General features: G+C 42.4%; 1 protein-coding gene and 1 long non-coding RNA gene across 3 annotated transcripts in view; one reads left to right on the top strand and one right to left on the bottom strand.

Annotated features, from left to right (window-relative positions):
* LOC121641834 (sodium- and chloride-dependent transporter XTRP3-like) overlaps positions 1 to 15630 on the top strand; it is a 24890-nt gene extending 9260 nt beyond the window's left edge. The window contains exons 2-12 of one of the 2 annotated variants that reach the window (XM_041988170.1): positions 4684 to 4824; positions 6788 to 6879; positions 7011 to 7238; positions 7317 to 7427; positions 7538 to 7779; positions 8679 to 8841; positions 12594 to 12795; positions 13070 to 13229; positions 13363 to 13528; positions 13710 to 13901; positions 13934 to 15630. In XM_041988170.1, coding sequence (XP_041844104.1) covers positions 4684 to 4824; positions 6788 to 6879; positions 7011 to 7238; positions 7317 to 7427; positions 7538 to 7779; positions 8679 to 8841; positions 12594 to 12795; positions 13070 to 13229; positions 13363 to 13528; positions 13710 to 13877 — 1673 coding nt within the window. In that variant the 3' untranslated portion in view covers positions 13878 to 13901; positions 13934 to 15630. Of the gene's footprint in view, positions 1 to 4683; positions 4825 to 6787; positions 6880 to 7010; positions 7239 to 7316; positions 7428 to 7537; positions 7780 to 8678; positions 8842 to 12593; positions 12796 to 13069; positions 13230 to 13362; positions 13529 to 13709 lie in introns of both variants that reach the window. The other variant, XM_041988169.1, reaches the window with a different exon arrangement.
* Positions 11272 to 19876, bottom strand: part of LOC121641863 — a 12278-nt gene continuing 3673 nt past the window's right edge. Inside the window, exon 3 of the long non-coding RNA XR_006010811.1 lies at positions 11272 to 11409. This is a non-coding gene — a long non-coding RNA (uncharacterized LOC121641863). The remainder of the gene's footprint in view (positions 11410 to 19876) is intronic.

The raw sequence follows: 19876 nt of genomic DNA, 5'->3' as shown, positions 1-19876 counted from the left end.
ATCACCTACGGCACACACACAAACATACCTACCTGTTTGGAGGGGAATGGTTATTGTTTCTATTTGTTTTGTATTTTACCTGTTCACTTACCTGTGAGTTTTTGGGGATGATGTAATTGATGTGATTACTTACCTGATGAGTAGATTGTGTTCAGCTGAATGTCATGAGTAGAGATGTGATGTGATTGGTTGTCCTGCCAGACACACCCCTTTTTGTACCCGGGAAGCACCCTTTAAAGAGGGGGGGCTGAAGGGATTTTTTTTGGTTATATAAATGAAGGGATGAAGATTGTTGGATGAAGGATGAGAATGATGCCAAGGGTGGTGGATTAGATGGATTGCGGAAACTAGTGAGAGGGAATGAGTATTGGACGACATCCTCGTCAAACTGTAAATATTGTAAATATCATTGTAAATATCACCAGCGCTGGATCACCTCACCACTTCCTAAGGAGCGCTCACCACAATAAAGCTCCCAGAAAACGCAAGCCTTCGACCACAGTTTTTCTTTCATCTGGTGAGAGAACCTCGGCCCACTGCACTGTGTCTGTGAAAGCCGGCACAGGGTGGAACCCGGAACCCAGTTCCATCACAGCTTCATCAGAGGACACGGTGTTTCCTAAAGCGCTTCATCAGAGGACACGGTGTTTCCTGAAGCGCTTCATCAGAGGACACGGTGTTTCCTGAAGCTCTTCATCAGAGGACACGGTGTTTCCTGAAGCTCTTCATCAGAGGACACGGTGTTTCCTGAAGCGCTTCATCAGAGGACACGGTGTTTCCTGAAGCTCTTCATCAGAGGACACGGTGTTTCCTGAAGCGCTTCATCAGAGGACACGGTGTTTCCTGAAGCGCTTCATCAGAGGACACGGTGTTTCCTGAAGCAGTTCATCAGAGGACACGGTGTTTCCTGAAGCAGTTCATCAGAGGACACGGTGTTTCCTGAAGCTCTTCATCAGAGGACACGGTGTTTCCTGAAGCTCTTCATCAGAGGACACGGTGTTTCCTGAAGCGCTTCATCAGAGGACACGGTGTTTCCTGAAGCGCTTCATCAGAGGACACGGTGTTTCCTGAAGTGTTCATCAGAGGACACGGTGTTTCCTGAAGTGTTCATCAGAGGACACGGTGTTTCCTAAAGCGCTTCATCAGAGGACACGGTGTTTCCTGAAGCGCTTCATCAGAGGACACGGTGTTTCCTGAAGCTCTTCATCAGAGGACACGGTGTTTCCTGAAGCGCTTCATCAGAGGACACGGTGTTTCCTGAAGCGCTTCATCAGAGGACACGGTGTTTCCTGAAGCTCTTCATCAGAGGACACGGTGTTTCCTGAAGCGCTTCATCAGAGGACACGGTGTTTCCTGAAGCTCTTCATCAGAGGACACGGTGTTTCCTGAAGCAGTTCATCAGAGGACACGGTGTTTCCTGAAGCAGTTCATCAGAGGACACGGTGTTTCCTGAAGCTCTTCATCAGAGGACACGGTGTTTCCTGAAGCGCTTCATCAGAGGACACGGTGTTTCCTGAACTGTTCATCAGAGGACACGGTGTTTCCTGAAGCGCTTCATCAGAGGACACGGTGTTTCCTGAAGCGCTTCATCAGAGGACACGGTGTTTCCTGAAGCAGTTCATCAGAGGACACGGTGTTTCCTGAAGCTCTTCATCAGAGGACACGGTGTTTCCTGAAGCGCTTCATCAGAGGACACGGTGTTTCCTGAACTGTTCATCAGAGGACACGGTGTTTCCTGAAGCGCTTCATCAGAGGACACGGTGTTTCCTGAAGCGCTTCATCAGAGGACACGGTGTTTCCTGAAGCGCTTCATCAGAGGACACGGTGTTTCCTGAAGCGCTTCATCAGAGGACACGGTGTTTCCTGAAGCGCTTCATCAGAGGACACGGTGTTTCCTGAAGCGCTTCATCAGAGGACACGGTGTTTCCTGAACTGTTCATCAGAGGACACGGTGTTTCCTGAAGCGCTTCATCAGAGGACACGGTGTTTCCTGAAGCAGTTCATCAGAGGACACGGTGTTTCCTGAAGCTCTTCATCAGAGGACACGGTGTTTCCTGAAGCGCTTCATCAGAGGACACGGTGTTTCCTGAACTGTTCATCAGAGGACACGGTGTTTCCTGAAGCGCTCCATCAGAGGACACGGTGTTTCCTGAAGCGCTTCATCAGAGGACACGGTGTTTCCTGAAGCAGTTCATCAGAGGACACGGTGTTTCCTGAAGCTCTTCATCAGAGGACACGGTGTTTCCTGAAGCGCTTCATCAGAGGACACGGTGTTTCCTGAAGCGCTTCATCAGAAGACGTGGTGTTACATGCAGGGTCCGAAAATAACACTCGCCAGGCACCAAAATGCGAGTAAATTTTTTGTTTTGCAAGTACATCTCAGAGGGTGAGTAAATGTTTGTACCAAATTAGTCGTGTTTTTCAGTCTTCCTTTTGGTGGATTGCTTCTTTATGTTCGTCTGCTGTCTGCATGTATGAACAACGTTCACGTACACAAACACGCACTGATGCAAACAATCGCACATGACACGAGAATGCGCTGCACTGTTTCAGTTCTGTTTACCGTTTAGCTCAGGATAATGAAGTAGGTAAATATGTGGATATTTTTAGCAGGAGCCGGCCAGCTTTCCAAAAGAAAACACGGTGAACTGGAGGATAAATCAGCAGCTTACAGCGCTGAACAAGAAAGTTCAGTGAAAAGTGATGGTTTGGATAGAGCGTCGCCTTCTTTCTGCTTCACGGAATCCGTGAGATTATGAACAGCTGTCAACCGATAAACTTATCAATATAATAATGATACATATTGTTATTGTATTGATCAGATATTAAGTTCATTATTATTATAAATCAGCTTTTATGATAACTGATAAGCTATATTCAGTATTACTGATTTGTCATGAATCAGATCAATAAGCTTTAAATTTATTTATTATCAAATTTTTTAAGTTTATTTTTTTAAACAATAAAATAAAAAGCAAAAATCAGGGAGAATGATTCCACCAAGGCTGTAATGCTGGGGTACGAGGACTGTTAGAGCAGGAGGCCAGACGAAGAGCAGAGAGGAACGAGTCTGGTCAGGTTTTAGTTAATAAATTCAGACATTCACACTTTATCAAATAAAACCATTTTTCTTGTTGCCTTTCTTTAATATTGCTGTGACTTCCACTTTCAGTTTGGATACAACACAACATGGTATTAAAAAAATAACATGTGCATAGAGGTGTGTGTGTGTACAATAATTTAATAATTTGGCCAGTAAAAAATATGTTTGCCCTGTGGATTTTTTAATCTACCGGCCAACTTAGCCGGTGAGTCAAAAAGTTAATTTCAGACACTGGTTACATGTATCGCTTTTTTAGAGTACACAGTGTTTCCTGTAGTGCTTCCTCAGAGTACACAGTGTTTCCTGTAGTGCTTCCTCAGAGTACACAGTTTTTCCTGTAGCGCTTCCTCAGAGTACACAGTTTTTCCTGTAGCGCTTCCTCAGAGTACACAATTTTTCCTGTAGCGCTTCCTCAGAGTACACAATTTTTCCTGTAGCGCTTCCTCAGAGTACACAGTTTTTCCTGTAGCGCTTCCTCAGAGGACACGGTGTTTCCTGTACCGCTTCCTCAGAGTACACAGTGTTTCCTGTAGTGTTTCCTCAGAGTACACAGTGTTTCCTGTAGTGCTTCCTCAGAGTACACAGTGTTTCCTGTAGCGCTTCCTCAGAGTACACAGTTTTTCCTGTAGTGTTTCCTCAGAGTACACAGTGTTTCCTGTAGTGCTTCCTCAGAGTACACAGTGTTTCCTGTAGTGCTTCCTCAGAGTACACAGTTTTTCCTGTAGTGCTTCCTCAGAGTACACAGTTTTTCCTGTAGCGCTTCCTCAGAGTACACAATTTTTCCTGTAGCGCTTCCTCAGAGTACACAGTTTTTCCTGTAGCGCTTCCTCAGAGTACACAGTTTTTCCTGTAGCGCTTCCTCAGAGTACACAGTGTTTCCTGTAGTGTTTCCTCAGAGTACACAGTGTTTCCTGTAGTGCTTCCTCAGATTACACAGTGTTTCCTGTAGTGCTTCCTCAGAGTACACAGTTTTTCCTGTAGCGCTTCCTCAGAGTACACAGTTTTTCCTGTAGCGCTTCCTCAGAGTACACAGTTTTTCCTGTAGCGCTTCCTCAGAGTACACAGTGTTTCCTGTAGCGCTTCCTCAGAGTACACAGTGTTTCCTGTAGTGTTTCCTCAGAGTACACAGTGTTTCCTGTAGTGCTTCCTCAGAGTACACAGTTTTTCCTGTAGCGCTTCCTCAGAGTACACAGTTTTTCCTGTAGCGCTTCCTCAGAGTACACAGTTTTTCCTGTAGTGCTTCCTCAGAGTACACAGTTTTTCCTGTAGTGCTTCCTCAGAGTACACAGTTTTTCCTGTAGTGCTTCCTCAGAGTACACAGTTTTTCCTGTAGTGCTTCCTCAGAGTACACAGTGTTTCATGAAACACTTCATCGTGGGACATGGTGTTAGCTGAAGGTCTTCATTAATGAACATTGGTTTTTTTCTTAATAAAAAGCTTTTTTAGATGGCACTCCTCCTTCTTCTTCATCTATTCCTGCTTCATCATCTCCACCTTCCTCATCATCTCCTTCTTAATCGTCTCCTCCTGTCTCATTATCTCCACCCTCCTTATAATCTCCTGTTTTTTTTTTCTTTCAGGGGGGTTTTTGATTCCCTATCTCCTCATGTTGGTTCTGGAGGGGGTGCCCTTATTCTACCTGGAACTTGCCATTGGCCAGAAGATGCGATTAGGAAGCATTGGAGCATGGAATGCCATCAGTCCTTATTTAGGAGGCGTTGGTAAGCTGAACTTTTGGACTTCTCACTGCATGCAGACAGATTAGTGATTAAACATCTCTTTTCCTCAGTACTGGCAGAAATGTAGTGGACAGCTTTCAGGGCTGAACACTATTAGGAAAACATGATAAAACTGTAGAAATGACTTGCAATAACTGATTTGCAATAAATGAAGCTGGAAGCTGCTCTGTATTTTTCTCATGCCTGGATGTCTGTTGAACTTCAGCTTTTCGCTTAGTCTTGTTTTAGCTACAGCTGGATTTGATGAACTCTCCTGTAGATGGCAGCAGAGATTTGATGAGTTCCTCTGTTTGCTGCCTCATCTCTCTTGTAACCGGAATAGTTCTAAATAGCTGCCGTGCTCCTCTTTTTATTCGTGAGTTTTTCTGCATCCACATTTTCGTTGCTTCTCTCGCTACCTTCAGGGATCACTCCATGTGCTCTATTAGCATCTACATGTGACAGACATCCAAGATGGTAAAGGGCACATTCACACCTAATATGTGCAGTGCGTAGTAGGGCGCTCCATGTGTTGGCTTCACTGGAAGCAGATTGAGGCCTACGTTTCTTAGACCTACCTTCTTTTGCTTTGGTTTGCTTTTAAACTGAACTTTATTCATAAAAGTTGTGAACAGAATTGGTGACAAAGGGCAGCCTCAAATCTGATTTACTGCTGGCGATGAACCCTCCTCTCCAGGACTTCTGAATAGACCTTACCAGGGAGGTGGAGCACACCATCTGGTCCCCCTTTTTGAAGAGGCGTCATCATCAGCCCTGTCTGCCAGTCCAGTGGAACTGTCCCTGATGTCCATGTGATGCTGCAGAGACATGTCAACCAATAAAACCCTAGAGCATCTAGAGCCTTAAGGAACAACCCCCCCCCCCCCCCCCCCCCCGCTTCACCCTCCTGAGCCGCCGGATGGTGGACCAGAATCCTCTCAAAGCTGTCCCGATGGCCTGTCCAAACTCCTCCCATGCCTGAGTTTTTGCCTCAGCGACTGCCAAAGCTGCGCTCTGCTTAGCCCGCCGATACCCATCAGCTGCCTCCACAGTCCCACAGGCCAAAAAGACCCGATAGGACTCCTTCTTCAGCTTGAAGGCATCAGAAATCCCCTCACTGCTGGTGTCCACCGAGTTCGGGGATTTCTGCCACGACAGACACTGACGACCTTACAGCCACAGCTCTGCAGAAACCAGATGTATTGAATGAATGAATCCTGTATAAATTTATAAATTCCAGAATATATTAATTGATCAGAGATTAATCCACACAGATGAACAGATGAGATCGGATTTCAACAATGAAGCTATAAATGAGTCTGATGGGGAAACCGACAGTTTGTAGACTGGCAGGTTTTAATTCCATCCGTTTGTAAAACGTCTGCATAAACATTTATTCATCAGTAGTTTATAAATTCATGACAGGTGCAGGAACTTCCACCAACACCGGGTAAATATCGACGTCTGAGGCTGGAACAGGTGGAAACACCTAAACCTGAACTTCATTCAGCAGTTTGAAGGATCTAATTTAGTGTTTCTGCATCATAACACCATTCACCTCCTGCCAGCTGATCATTGCAAGAATGTTTCTTTCTAGTGTGTTTTACACGTGTTTTACTAGACAGAAAGCTGGAAGATGGAAACAGTAGCAGGTTCCCTAACATGCCGGAGGAAACCACAGTGACGTCACGTTCGTTTTCTCTGTTAATCGCAGTTGTTGAGGCTGCTGTTGTGATGACGGTAAATATTCAGTACATCGTGCAGCCCTGGTTTACGAGCAGGTTAATGCTGTCAGAGAAATGTTGAAGCTTCTGGTGAATCGCACCAAGCTTCTGGTTCTTCCCTCTGATGAGCTGAGTCAAAGACATGCAATGAACTAGTTGATAAGCTTTGATCCTCATGAATCAGCTCAGAGGCAGAAAGGTGAAGACCTAAAATGAATGTCTCTGTAATTCTCTTGTTTTAGGTCTTGCTAGTGTTGTGACATCCTTGTACCTGTGTCTCTATTACAACGTCATCAATGCATGGAGTTTCTGGTACCTGTTTCATTCATTTCAAGTGAGCTGCTTCTTCATAAAATCCTGCAGATTTCCAGCAGCACACACTGCTGCTGTGTTTACACAGTGCCGGATCCCATTTGGACTGCAGAGTAACACATTCCTGCTTCTCTGTGCTCGTTCCCATCCCAGTCAGTCCTGCCCTGGGCATTTTGCCCCATAAATTCCAACCGGACGGGACCTATAGAGGAGTGTGAAAGAGCAACACCCACCCAGTATTTCTTCTACAGGGAAACGCTCAACATCTCTTCCTCTATTGAGGTAAATGGAGGCATTCATACGGGCCAGACACTCTGCCTCCTGCTTGCATGGGTCATTACATACCTATTCATTCTCCGAGGAGTAAAGTCAACTGGAAAGGTGAGGAAGCTCCCAGGCTAAGATAAGGTGTGTAGAAAGATGTCACTACAAGCATCTGCCCTCTCTGTGCCGTTTCAGGTTGTGTACTTTACAGCCACATTTCCATACGTGGTCCTCTTTATTTACCTGATCCGGGGCATGACTCTTCACGGAGCCATCAATGGCATCATATACATGTTCACACCCAAGGTAGGCTTGGATTGAGCTTCAGAATACAGAAGATAAAGGTTTTCAGGTGGCGTGTGGTGTCTATGTACTGCTGTTTGCTGACTCTTTTGTGTGCATCTCTGTGCTTGTAGATGGAGCAGCTTGCCAATCCTACTACTTGGATCAATGCAGCCACTCAGATCTTCTTCTCTCTGGGCCTGGGTTTTGGGTCACTCATAGCTTTTTCCAGCTACAACCAGTACCACAACAACTTTGAGCGGCAGGCCATCGCTGTCTCGCTCATTAACAGCGGAACCTCCATCTTTTCCAGCATTGTCACCTTTGCAATCTACGGCTTCAAGGCCACTGTCAACTATGAGAACTGTCTGAACAGGTATGGAGGCGGGGCCTCTTCACACCTGTCTGCATAACACACGAGTATTCTTAAACGGTGTTCAGCTGTTATGTTTCATTAGCAAATAGCACAAAAACATGGTTGTTTTTGATAAACCACACTTCCACCACCACTTCCTGTTCAACATGCCCAATGAGGACCATGTGACAAGTTTCTGTCAGTGTTCAGTGAATCCGAGTCTCTGCATCATCCAGTCAACTTATTTTGCTTGATTAAGCTGTATTTTAAATCTGTAGTCACACAGAAATCTCTCTGGTGGGCTGGTGTTGAATTTCAGTGGAAGTCAACACCGTATTTCTTTTACAACCCCCGATTCCAAAAAAGTTGGAACTCCAGGTGAAATAAAATAAATAAAAACAGAATTGCATCAACTCGGTCCCATTAGAACATAAACAATATAAGAGTGTCCACATGTACACTTGGCATAAACATAAACAGATTCACTGTCAGCTCATATTTCCATCAAATGGTAAATGTCTCAGTTTCATGTTGACAAGTTGTTGATCTTCTACTAGCAGTTATCATCTGATGAGATTCTGCTTTTATTTATATTTTACCCAGAGTCACAACTTTTTTAGAATTGTGAAAGATCATCTTTTTCTAAATGATCAAACAAACAACAACAACAAATAAACAGCTTCTTTCTGTGTTCAACATCTTTCATTTGCTCTGTAAAAATCCCCAAACATTATTTTTTATTGCTTTTTAACAGATTAATTTTATGTTTACATCATTGATGAATATGAGAAACATTTCTGTAACCTGAGGTTGACTTGAAACGAGTTTGTTCTGTAATGCACAGCTTTATAAAACTGGTTAAAGTATTAATCCAGTTTAGATGAGGTTCTGTTATCTTTACTGGTGTTCTGGCCTTTCAGGACCCGCACACTGCTGATGAATACCTTTAATCTGGCTGAGGACAGCATCACGCTGGACACCGTGTCCGACTGCATTGAGAAGCTGAACATGACGTTTCCACAGCAGTTTGCTGAAATCACCCACAAGCTGGAAAACTGCAGCCTGGAGAGCGAACTGGACACCGTATGTTCCTCATCCTTTTATTCTGCACATGACAAACGCAGACGTTTATATGATGAAAACAACAAGAATAGAGTTTGTTGGTTTAATAGGAAAACATTTGATCTCACACTGAAGAGACTTAAAAAAGAGACTTAATGGCTTGTTTAGGTTTAAGAAAGTTTGAGTTTTTACCCACACACTCATTCAGAATTTGTCATTTATTATATTTATATAAACTTAATTTATTTATAAGCCCTATTTAGTCTGCCCCCTCACTTAATTTCTAATTCAAATTAGTTTATTTAAATTTTATTTAAATGTCATCAAATATCAACAAAATCATCACAAAGAATTTTTAAAGATGCAATGCTGTTCAGACCAATTCATTATCATTTATAATTAGAATAATACAAGAATATTTTTTAAAAAGTTCACTTGCTGAATCCAAACCAGGACAAAAACCACCATCAGAACTAGAACCAGGATGGATGGCCATCTTCTTGGGGGTGGAGAGGACAGGAAAACCAGCCAGCAGCAGAACTCTGATCCAGGGATTCCTGCTGAGAAAGAAGAGAAACACAAAGTAATGACAACAACGTCAGATGTTTCTACATGGAGAGTAAAGAGAGCAGAGAGGAGCCCGGTGCATCATGGGACGTCCCCCAGCAGAGAGGACGTAGAAAGATGCTGCGTAGTGCAGCCACACTGATGCTAACCCTGAGATGTGTGGGTAAAGCCTGGGACACACATAACAATTTTATGAGATCTTATGAGATTGTTGATCGGTTCGAGACCTCACAGGTGAAGATAAAAAAATACATTTTTGATCGTATTGTGTGTGGTGGCTCCGAAAATGTAATCACAGAACAACACACACAACATCTACAATCTTGTCCTCCAATCCGGACAAGCGTCGAAACGTAGAAGAAGAAACAAAGCAACACAACACCCAGCATGGAAGAGGACACAGGACGAGGGAATGATGGTGGTTTTGGGACTATTGTTAACAGAAAAAGCCAGAACTGAAATAAATAACAGACTGAAGACGGCGTGTTCACGGACTTTATTTACTTCCTTGTTCCCAGCCAGCTCGCTCTCTGATTGGCTACAATCTGTACCACGTCACCATCCACGCAGTCACAATACACAAGTCGTCGGCGTTCCTCAGAAATCGGCTCTGAAATATTAAACATGTTCAATGTTCCTGATTGTCGTTGCAACCCGTTTCGGAGCTAATTATCGGCACAAATCGGCTCGTAACCTCAGACCATACGATGATCGGACGTTTGCTGTCCGAGGTCGGGAAGAGGCAAAATCGGGACAAAAATTGTTATGTGTACCAGGATTAAAGAACACAGCCTCCAAACAAATTTATCCCCATCAGTCGTGCAGCTGCTGCTTCATGGCTGCTTAGATTTCCATCCATCAGTTTTCTGGCGTTTATCTGCAGTCGGAAACCCAGACTTCCCTCTCCCCGGCCACATTCATCAGCTCGTCCGGGTGGGTTCCCTAGGCATTCCCAGGCCAGCCAGTAGATTTATTCCCTCCAGCGTCTCCTGGGTCTTCCCTGGTGTCTCCTCCCGGTGGGACGTGCCTGAAACACCTCACCAGGAGACGTCCAGGAGGCAGTATTCATGCTCTTCCATTAAAGAAAAGGCCAAATTTACAATAACCACTCAAATAACTAGAAACTGAAAAGTAATAACAAATGATAAAAAAAATGATAAATTATAATTATAAATATAAAGGACTGAAAGTTACAGAAACACAGCAGCGATGACCTCAAAGGGTTAGTTTATAGGTTCCATCCTGCTTGTTTGTTTTTTTAAGTGTCAGCTTTTTTTTACATATATATATATATATATATACGTGTGTATATATATATATATATATATATATATGTATATATATATATATATATATATGTTTTATACATATATATATATATATATATACATATATATATATATATATATATATATGTTTTATACATATATATATACATATATATATATATGTATATATATATATATATATATATATATATATATATGCATCGTGTCACTGGAACGAGCCGATGCTACAAACATTTACTGTTAACTGAGCTTCCCATGGGCAAACGTCAGATGTCCCAGGGTCAGTAAATGCAGCATGTATGTTGTTCTGCATCATCTCTACCGTGTTCTAGATCATAATTCAGAATTCATCCAGCATCATCTCACCAACCGTCTCCACGGTGATAGTTTCTGTCCTAAAACCAGCAGATGTGACGACTGAAGTTAAACAGCCGACATTGATGAAGAAACTCTGATAAAACTGATGATCTGGATAAAAACTAGTTTTTCTTTTTATCATTGAAGTGTGAGTGTTTGTCCTACAGCAGCTTCACCCAAAGTAAAACCTGCTGGTAAAACACATCATTGGCTGCTTGTTTTACAGGTTTTTATTCACTTTTTTTACATCAGATGATCACTTTATTTGTAATAATCAGTTCAATATTTCATAAAATCTAGACCTAAAACAGGTCTCGTCTGTGCCCCCCTTTTTCCTGGTCAGTCCTCCTGGCCCCCCATCAGAACTTTTCTAAACCTGCCCCTGCATAGCTGAAGTATAAACCCTGTCTACCACCAGCAGCTGCTGTGTTAGAGGAGGACCTGCCAACAACAAGACTTTGGGGTAAATATGTGACGGTGTGAATCATGAACTGCTAGATTCCTCCTTCTCAGCTGATCCATAAACACAACAAGAGGGAAAAGCTGATCAGTTGATCACCGACAGCCGCCATGATTCACTGAGCAATATGAGAGGAGGAGGAGGAAGCAGCTGCTGCACAAACAGAGACGACAGAGATCCTCTAGAGCAGCCATGTTGGTGCAGGATGCAGGAGAAGTTAAAAAAAAACTATACAGGAACAGTGCTGTCGTGGCTCATCTTTCCCATCTGGACTCCACGTCCCATCATCATAACAGAGAAATGATGGCTGTATAGGGCTCGTCATGCGTTAATTACATTAAAAATATTAATGCAATTAATTACATAAATGAGTTACTCATTTACTTATTTTGGCTCTAATATATACTTATTCTCTGTTTAACTAGCTATAACACTACTTCACTCTTTGCGGGCTGGAAGTGGAGAGGGTGAGCAGCTTTAAATATCTGGGTCCACATCTGGACTTCAGCTGGACTTCCAGAGGCTAAGGAAGTTCGGCATGTCACCAAAGATCCTCAGAAACTTCTCCAGCTGCGTGGTTGAGTCCATCCTGACCAGCTGCATCACCGTGTGGTACGGCAGCAAACGCCTGCAGAGAGCGGTGAAGACTGGTCCAGGATCACCAGGATCTGCTGGCCTCTCTGCAGAGCATCTACCAGCACAGATCCATCATCAGAGACCCAACCCACCCCCAACATGAACTGTCCACCCTCCTCCCCTCAGGCAGGAGATCCAGGAGCCTGAAATGCAGGACAACCAGACTCAGAAAGTCTTTCTTTCCCTCGGCCATCAGACTCCTGAACAGCTGATCCTGCACATTACTTCCAAGATGTTTTTCCCCCCTCGAAAGTAAAATTCAGATTTGGGGTTTTTCAGAAAACATCTGGGGCTTGAGACCAAGTAGCCACCCACTAACCCCGCCCTTGTTTAGCAGCACTGCTGTTACTTTAAGGAACTAAAGTCACTTCAGTTCCTTTGAGTTAGACTTATATTGAATTATTCTGAGCGATACTGTGTGAAAGATCGAGTCCATTAGTGGGGGTCTGTTTTGTCTCTTTCAGGCTGTAGAGGGGACTGGTCTAGCCTTCATTGTCTACAGTGAGGCCATAACGAACATGCCGTTGTCTCAGCTGTGGTCGGTGCTCTACTTCATCATGCTCCTTCTGCTGGGAATGGGAAGCATGCTGGGAAATGTCACCGCTATCATCACGCCGCTACGTGACTTCAAAGTGGTGTCCTGTATGAGCACAGAGTTCTTCAACGGTAAGAAATAAACTGGAAAATGTTGGAGATCCCACATTACAAAGTGACTGCATTTATACATCATAAGCTGATGAAAACGATGGCCTTCCTCACACCAGAGTAAGTCATGGTGTTCCTCAGGGTTCTCTACTTGGACCAGTCATTTTTGAGAAGGACATCCTGGCTCAGCCTTGTCTGATTCATTGACAACATTCGTCTTAATGTCTTCCAGATTTACCTTCTTTTCATGGACCCACCCGATAGCAGCCATTTTTTTATTTGGTGTATCTTGCAGGGTTGGTGTGTTTGTTCTGCCTGCTGCTCGGCCTGGGCTTCACTACAACGTCTGGAAACTACTGGTTCACCATGTTCAATGACTACGGAGCTACTTTCTCCCTGCTCTTCATCGTCCTCATCGAAGTCGTAACTGTCAGCTACATTTATGGAATTAGAAGGTTTGTGTAGTCGTGTCTGATACCTTCAGTTCTGCTTTGTCCCTGATCAGACTTGTAGTTTATACATCTCTACTTTGTCAGGAATACTCAAATACTTTTCTGAATAATTCACCACCTCATTTACTCATTTAAGGTTTGAAAAGGATATAGAAGACATGCTTGGTCATCGACCCAACTGGTACTGGAAGATAATGTGGGCAGGAGTGAGTCCTCTGCTTCTCATTGGCCTGTTCTTGTTCTATATCGTCAACTATATCCAGGGAGGGACGCCTACCTACCAGGCATGGAACAAAGATCTGGTGAGTTCTTCTTCTTACATGTTGTGTTTACACACAGCTGATATGAAAGTGACCCAGCAGCTTGTAATCATCATCACATCCTGATTAATTTGCTTCCAAAACTGAGTCCAGGATGCGGCGCATGATGTGCTGAAGTGTGTGTGATCAAGTCAGGTGTTAACTGAACCTGTTGTGTGCTCAGGGGAAGTCGGTGCAGACGGAGTATCCTGTCTTCAGTCAAGTCTTCATCGGAATGCTGCTGGTGTCCTCAGTGAGCTGTGTTCCCCTCACAGCTCTCTATGCCTTCTGCCAGGAGAGGAAATATGGAAAACACCACAAGCAGCAGAGAGTCAGTACAGTGGCTGCTTAGTGAGGAGGATGAACTTCCTGCCACATCCGGCCCTCCTGGTGCCAGCTTCCTGCCACATCCGGCCCTCCTGGTCCCAGCTTCCTGCCACATCCGGCCCTCCTGGTCCCAGCTTCCTGCCACATCCGGCCCTCCTGGTCCCAGCTTCCTGCCACATCCGGCCCTCCTGGTCCCAGCTTCTGCTACATTCCCCTATCCTGGTCCAAAGGTCGCCATCTGTACTTAGTTGTATTTTCTGCTCATGTTCATAGAATTCTGCATCAACCAAAGTTTTTCTAGACATTTTCTCTGCTGTGTTTCCAGAGAAATCCAGGGATAAAGATCAGGTTCAACATTTGTTTGTTTCCTCAGTATTAGTTTGCAGAGGCAGATAAACAAATCATATTTACCACTGAGAAGGATTTGAACTCATAGTTTACAAAACTTTTCTCTGTCAGCTGCTGTTGGTCATGTTGTTACTGTAGATAAGCTCTAGTTTGTTTGATTGTCCAACATTTTAACAGGTAAGGTTAAATTCAGTATCCTATATGACATCAGTTTACTTAATGGTAGTATGACGATAAAAAGAATGTATGTAGATATTTAATTACTCAGTAAGCTATAAAATGTAGTGTTGGAGGATTTTCTTGTGTCGCACTGGTTCACATTCAGCCACTAAAATCCCATCATGTGTGGGTTTATCTAAACAATGCCACTGGTTTCAGTAGTAAACATGGTTGAATGTGATTTTTACCTGCTGGAAGAAAACATGTTGGATTAAGGTGCCATTAATTTTGTTTTCTCTTCATCTAATGAGAGATTCAAGATCTATTTGTGTGGTGTACAAAACATGCTTTTGCTGCGTATTCTTGCTAACTAGTTTTTTATGTTTTATAAGGGTTTGCCATACAGTACATGCTGTAGCTAATTTTTATCTAAACATCTGAGAATTTAAGATGTTTTTATACCGTTGATTTTATGGGAGATGTCAGTAAAGTGCCACAGTCGTCATTAACATATCACGTCTTTGCCACTTTTATGGGAATCTGTGATTATCAAATAAATATGAAGTATGAAGTTCATGTTGATAACAAGCTTCTGTGTGTGTGATGTTTAGGTCAGGTCTGGAGTTTTTATGATCTCTTAAAATCTGTTTCCTCATGTAGACATTCAGGGACCTGTTGCAGAAAACCAGGACCAGGGACGAATCCAGGATCTGTTGGTCATCCTGGATCAACTCATCCCTGATCTGGTTGCAGTAAAGCTGGATGGTGAAAAGGGGGATATGTCATGACATCAGTTACCATGGAGATTTATCCTGTGGAGCTAGTTCCAGGGTCTATTTAATCTTGATGGAAACCAATATTTATTCCACTGCCTGCTAGACCCACTGTCATTAGATAATTAACACTTTCCAGTAGACTAAATAAAATACACATCTGATTTAGGTTCATGAAATAAAAACTTTCAACATCGCCTAAAGAAATATTTCAGTCTGTTTTCATAAATTAGGAAAAAAACTATCAAAACTTTTAGTGTTTTTCACAGTGGAGAGAAGTTCTTTATCATAGAAAGTGTTTGTAAATCTGTATAAATGTGAGTTTTTTCTCTGAGCAGCGTTCCTCTGCCCGTCGTGGACGTGGTGACACCACTTTGTTTCCCGTTTAACCTCTGAACAGCCAATGGTCTTATCTTCATGTCTGTAAATGTTTGAGTGACTTCCTCTGACATCAGTCGTCGTGACAGTCATAAACAAAGCGGATGGCTGCACACCTAACACTGTTTTGTGGTATTTTTTTACTCAGATTTGATAAACTCATCATGAGCCTTGATTGCGCAGCTCTTTTCATATGTCCGGATGCAGGATCGATAACATCCAAAACAAAACCTAATTCTGGCGGTTTAAATCAAAACCATGGAAACGTGACCCTGCCATCAGGATTTTATGGATCTCCTCTCCGCATGAATGTGACGATCCGTCCCGCCACGAGCCGAGCTTCCAGCTGAGCTCTAGTTCAGGGACACATTCAGCTTTGATTAGATATGATGTTAAATGTTATTTATCAGGGTCAGTGTTAGCAGCACTTTGAACAGCCTTGATTTTATAGTATTTGATGCTCAAAAGTGCTTCCTCAATCCTGGTTTTACTGTGTGTGTAAACTGCATCTGAGTGCTTCTGCATTTTATTAAGGCTAAATTGACTGGAAACACACACCCATGAAATGACGTTAAAAATCATACTTATTACTAAATTTCTCCTTAAATTCAGAAAAATTGTGACGTGGATGTTCAGTGTCTTCACTGACCAACTGGTCGACAGTCAGGAAAAAGTCGGAAAAGTTTCTTTTTTTTTTTTTTCTTTTCTTTTTTTTTAACTTGTCCTGTCCAGCATCATAGCAGCAAAATGATAATCTGGTTGCTGTATCGTGCTGAACAAATTTGCTCTGCCAAGGGGAGGCCTATGGGTAAGGCTCCTCTTGATAATCTGATTCATTTATTTATTTATTTACTTTGAATCACGGAATCTATGTAATCTTGCTGGACCTGAGCAGAGGGGACAGAAAAAGATGGAAAATAGCAAAAAGAGCAAAAGGGAAAGAAGAAAGGAGACAAAAAGATCACAGACAGAAGGAAACGACCTTCAACCCACACCATCACCAGACAACAAACTGTTACACCTGTACATGAACACACCAGAAAGTTTCCTACAACTTTTACAAAAGCAGAAACACACACACAGAAAAAACAGGGCTGCCAGTCATTAAGAGTCATTAAACTACCTCCCACACTTGACCCTCACCAGTTTGCATACCGTGCAAACAGATCAACAGAGGACTCCATCACCACAGTTCTCCACACAGCTCTGAGCCACCTAGAGCACGGGGGGAACTATGTGAGGATGCTATTCATAGACTATAGCTCAGCCTTTAACACAATCATCCCGGACACTCTGGCTGGAAAACTCTCCCATCTCGGGCTCTCCTCACACATCTGCAGATGGATCAGAGACTTCCTCACAGACCGCCCACAATCTGTCAAACTTGGCCCCCATCTCTCCCCCACCATAACCCTCAGCACTGGATCCCCACAAGGTTGTGTACTGAGCCCTCTCTTGTACTCACTGTACACACACAACTGCACACCAGCTCATCTCTCCAACTCCATCATCAAATTTGCTGATGATACCACCGTGGTCGGGCTCATCTCAGGAGGAGATGAGTCAGCCTACAGAGATGAGGTGGTGAAACTGGAAGCGTGGTGTCTGGTAAACAACCTACACTGAACATCACAAAAACAAAAGAACTCATTATGGACTTCCGCAAGAACAGAGCAGACCTGACCCCCCTCCTCATTAATGGAGAGCGTGTGGAGAGAGTCCACTCATTCAAGCTTCTGGGCGTCCACATCTCAGATAATCTCTCCTGGACTGTAAACACTACAGCAGTGGTGAAGAAGGCCCAGCAGCGACTCCACTTCCTGAGAGTACTCAGGAGAAACAACCTGGATGAGAAGCTGCTAGTGTCCTTCTACCGAGCCACCGTAGAGAGCATCCTGGCGTACTGCATCACAGCGTGGTACGCTGGGTGCACAGCAGCAGACAGGAGAGCACTGCAGAGAGTGATTAACACGGCCCAGAAGATCACCAAGTGCCCCCTCCCCCCCCCGGACCAAATAGCCAGCTCTCGGTACCACAGCAGAGCCTCAAAAATCGTCAAGGACCCGTTCCACCCTAACAACCACTTGTTCAACTTGCTGCCCTCTGGTAGGCGCTACAGAGCCCACAAAGCCCGTACAAACAGACTCGGGGACAGCTTTTTCCCCAGAGCCATCAGTGCCCTGAACTCCCATGAACAAACCAAACAATAAGGAGAACACACTCAACAAGACGAAACATCACACACGTGTAAAATAGACTGCAACAAGTATCACACCACTGTGAAACTCAAACCGCGTTGTGCAATACATTCAAATTGTAAATATATGTATATATCTGCTTTTTAGTACTTACCATATTTTTATTTTACTTTAAGTGTTTTATTTCTATTTATTTCCTCCTTTTGCCCTTATTCTTAATATTTTTGAATATTCTTTTTATTATGATGCAAACACCATAAAGAGTAGCACCCCCTAATCTCATTGTATGCTCTGGTTTACAATGACAATAAAGGCTTTCTGATTCTGATATTTAACGATATCTTGTACTGTTCTCACCTGTCTGAAGACCTGTCACTCTGGCATCCCTAAATGATTCCAGTTCAGAGGCTTTAAACATCACAAAATGTTTCATGAGACTGATGCAAAAAAAGACTAACAAAAATTTTTTTATTGAACCCACAGTAGGGAAAACAACTTGTTAAAGCAGGTCACACGACAGTACAATGTGAAAAGAACATGAGGAAGAGTAAAGTCTGATCAAGGCGGCTTTCCAACCATCCTGGATCCTCATCAGTCTGCAGATAGGACAGGATGATACCATATCAGCACACTGCACTGCAAGATGTCCAAGCTAGTTACAACAAAACATCTGCCTGTGGATAAAGGTCTTTTTCACCAAATAGGCCACAGTCAGTCTGTCAGGATGGGGCCCTTTCATTGCTCCACCCTGATCCTGACCACAGGAACCCCACAGGGTTGTGTGCTGAGCTACTTCCTTTTCTGGCTGTACACACATGACTGTACTCCGTCATGTTACACCAATTCCATCCGCAAATGATGTGACAACAATGGGGCTGATCTGTAAGAGCGATGAGTCTGACTACAGGGAGGAAGGACGAGGGCTGACAGTGTCATGAAAAGACAATAACCTGACACACTATGCAAAAAAATCTAACAAAATAAAAACAAATAAGTCATTATTGCCTTTACTAAAAAAGAATAACACAACACTGTATTTCAACAGTGAGAATCTGGAGACGGTAATAAGGTTTAAAATCCTGAGCAGCTACATCACAGAGGACCTTCATGTTCTGTCAATACCAACATGCTGGGGAAAAAGCATGAAGAATGGAAGATAAATCTTAATAAAGAATGGAAGATAAATCTTACTAAAGAATGGAAGATAAATCATAATAAAGAATGGAAGATAAATTTTACTAAAGAATGGAAGATAAATCTTACTAAAGAATGGAAGATAAATCTTAATAAACAATGGAAGATAAATCTTACTAAAGAATGGAAGATAAATCTTACTAAAGAATGGAAGATAAATCTTAATAAAGAATGGAAGATAAATCTTACTAAAGAATGGAAGATAAATCTTAATAAAGAATGGAAGATAAATCTTACTAAAGAATGGAAGATAAATCTTAATAAACAATGGAAGATAAATCTTACTAAAGAACGGAAGATAAATCTTACTAAAGAATGGAAGATAAATCATACTAAGGAATGGAAGATAAATCATACTAAAGAATGGAAGATAAATCTTACTAAAGAATGGAAGATAAATCTTACTAAAGAATGGAAGATAAATCTTACTAAAGAATGGAAGATAAATCTTACTAAAGAATGGAAGATAAATTTTACTAAAGAATGGAAGATAAATCTTACTAAAGAATGGAAGATAAATCTTACTAAAGAATGGAAGATAAATCTTACTAAAGAATGGAAGATAAATCTTAATAAAGAATGGAAGATAAATCTTACTAAAGAATGGAAGATAAATTTTACTAAAGAATGGAAGATAAATCTTACTAAAGAATGGAAGATAAATCTTACTAAAGAATGGAAGATAAATCTTACTAAAGAATGGAAGATAAATTTTACTAAAGAATGGAAGATAAATCTTACTAAAGAATGGAAGATAAATTTTACTAAAGAATGGAAGATAAATCTTACTAAAGAATGGAAGATAAATCTTACTAAAGAATGGAAGATAAATCTTACTAAAGAATGGAAGATAAATCTTACTAAAGAATGGAAGATAAATCTTACTAAAGAATGGAAGATAAATTTTACTAAAGAATGGAAGATAAATCTTACTAAAGAATGGAAGATAAATCTTACTAAAGAATGGAAGATGA

This window comes from Melanotaenia boesemani, chromosome 6, assembly GCF_017639745.1.
Source record: "Melanotaenia boesemani isolate fMelBoe1 chromosome 6, fMelBoe1.pri, whole genome shotgun sequence".
NCBI lineage: Eukaryota > Metazoa > Chordata > Actinopteri > Atheriniformes > Melanotaeniidae > Melanotaenia > Melanotaenia boesemani.
Note: the sequence above shows the minus strand (reverse complement) of the source record. Positions and strands in the feature narration are given on the sequence as shown.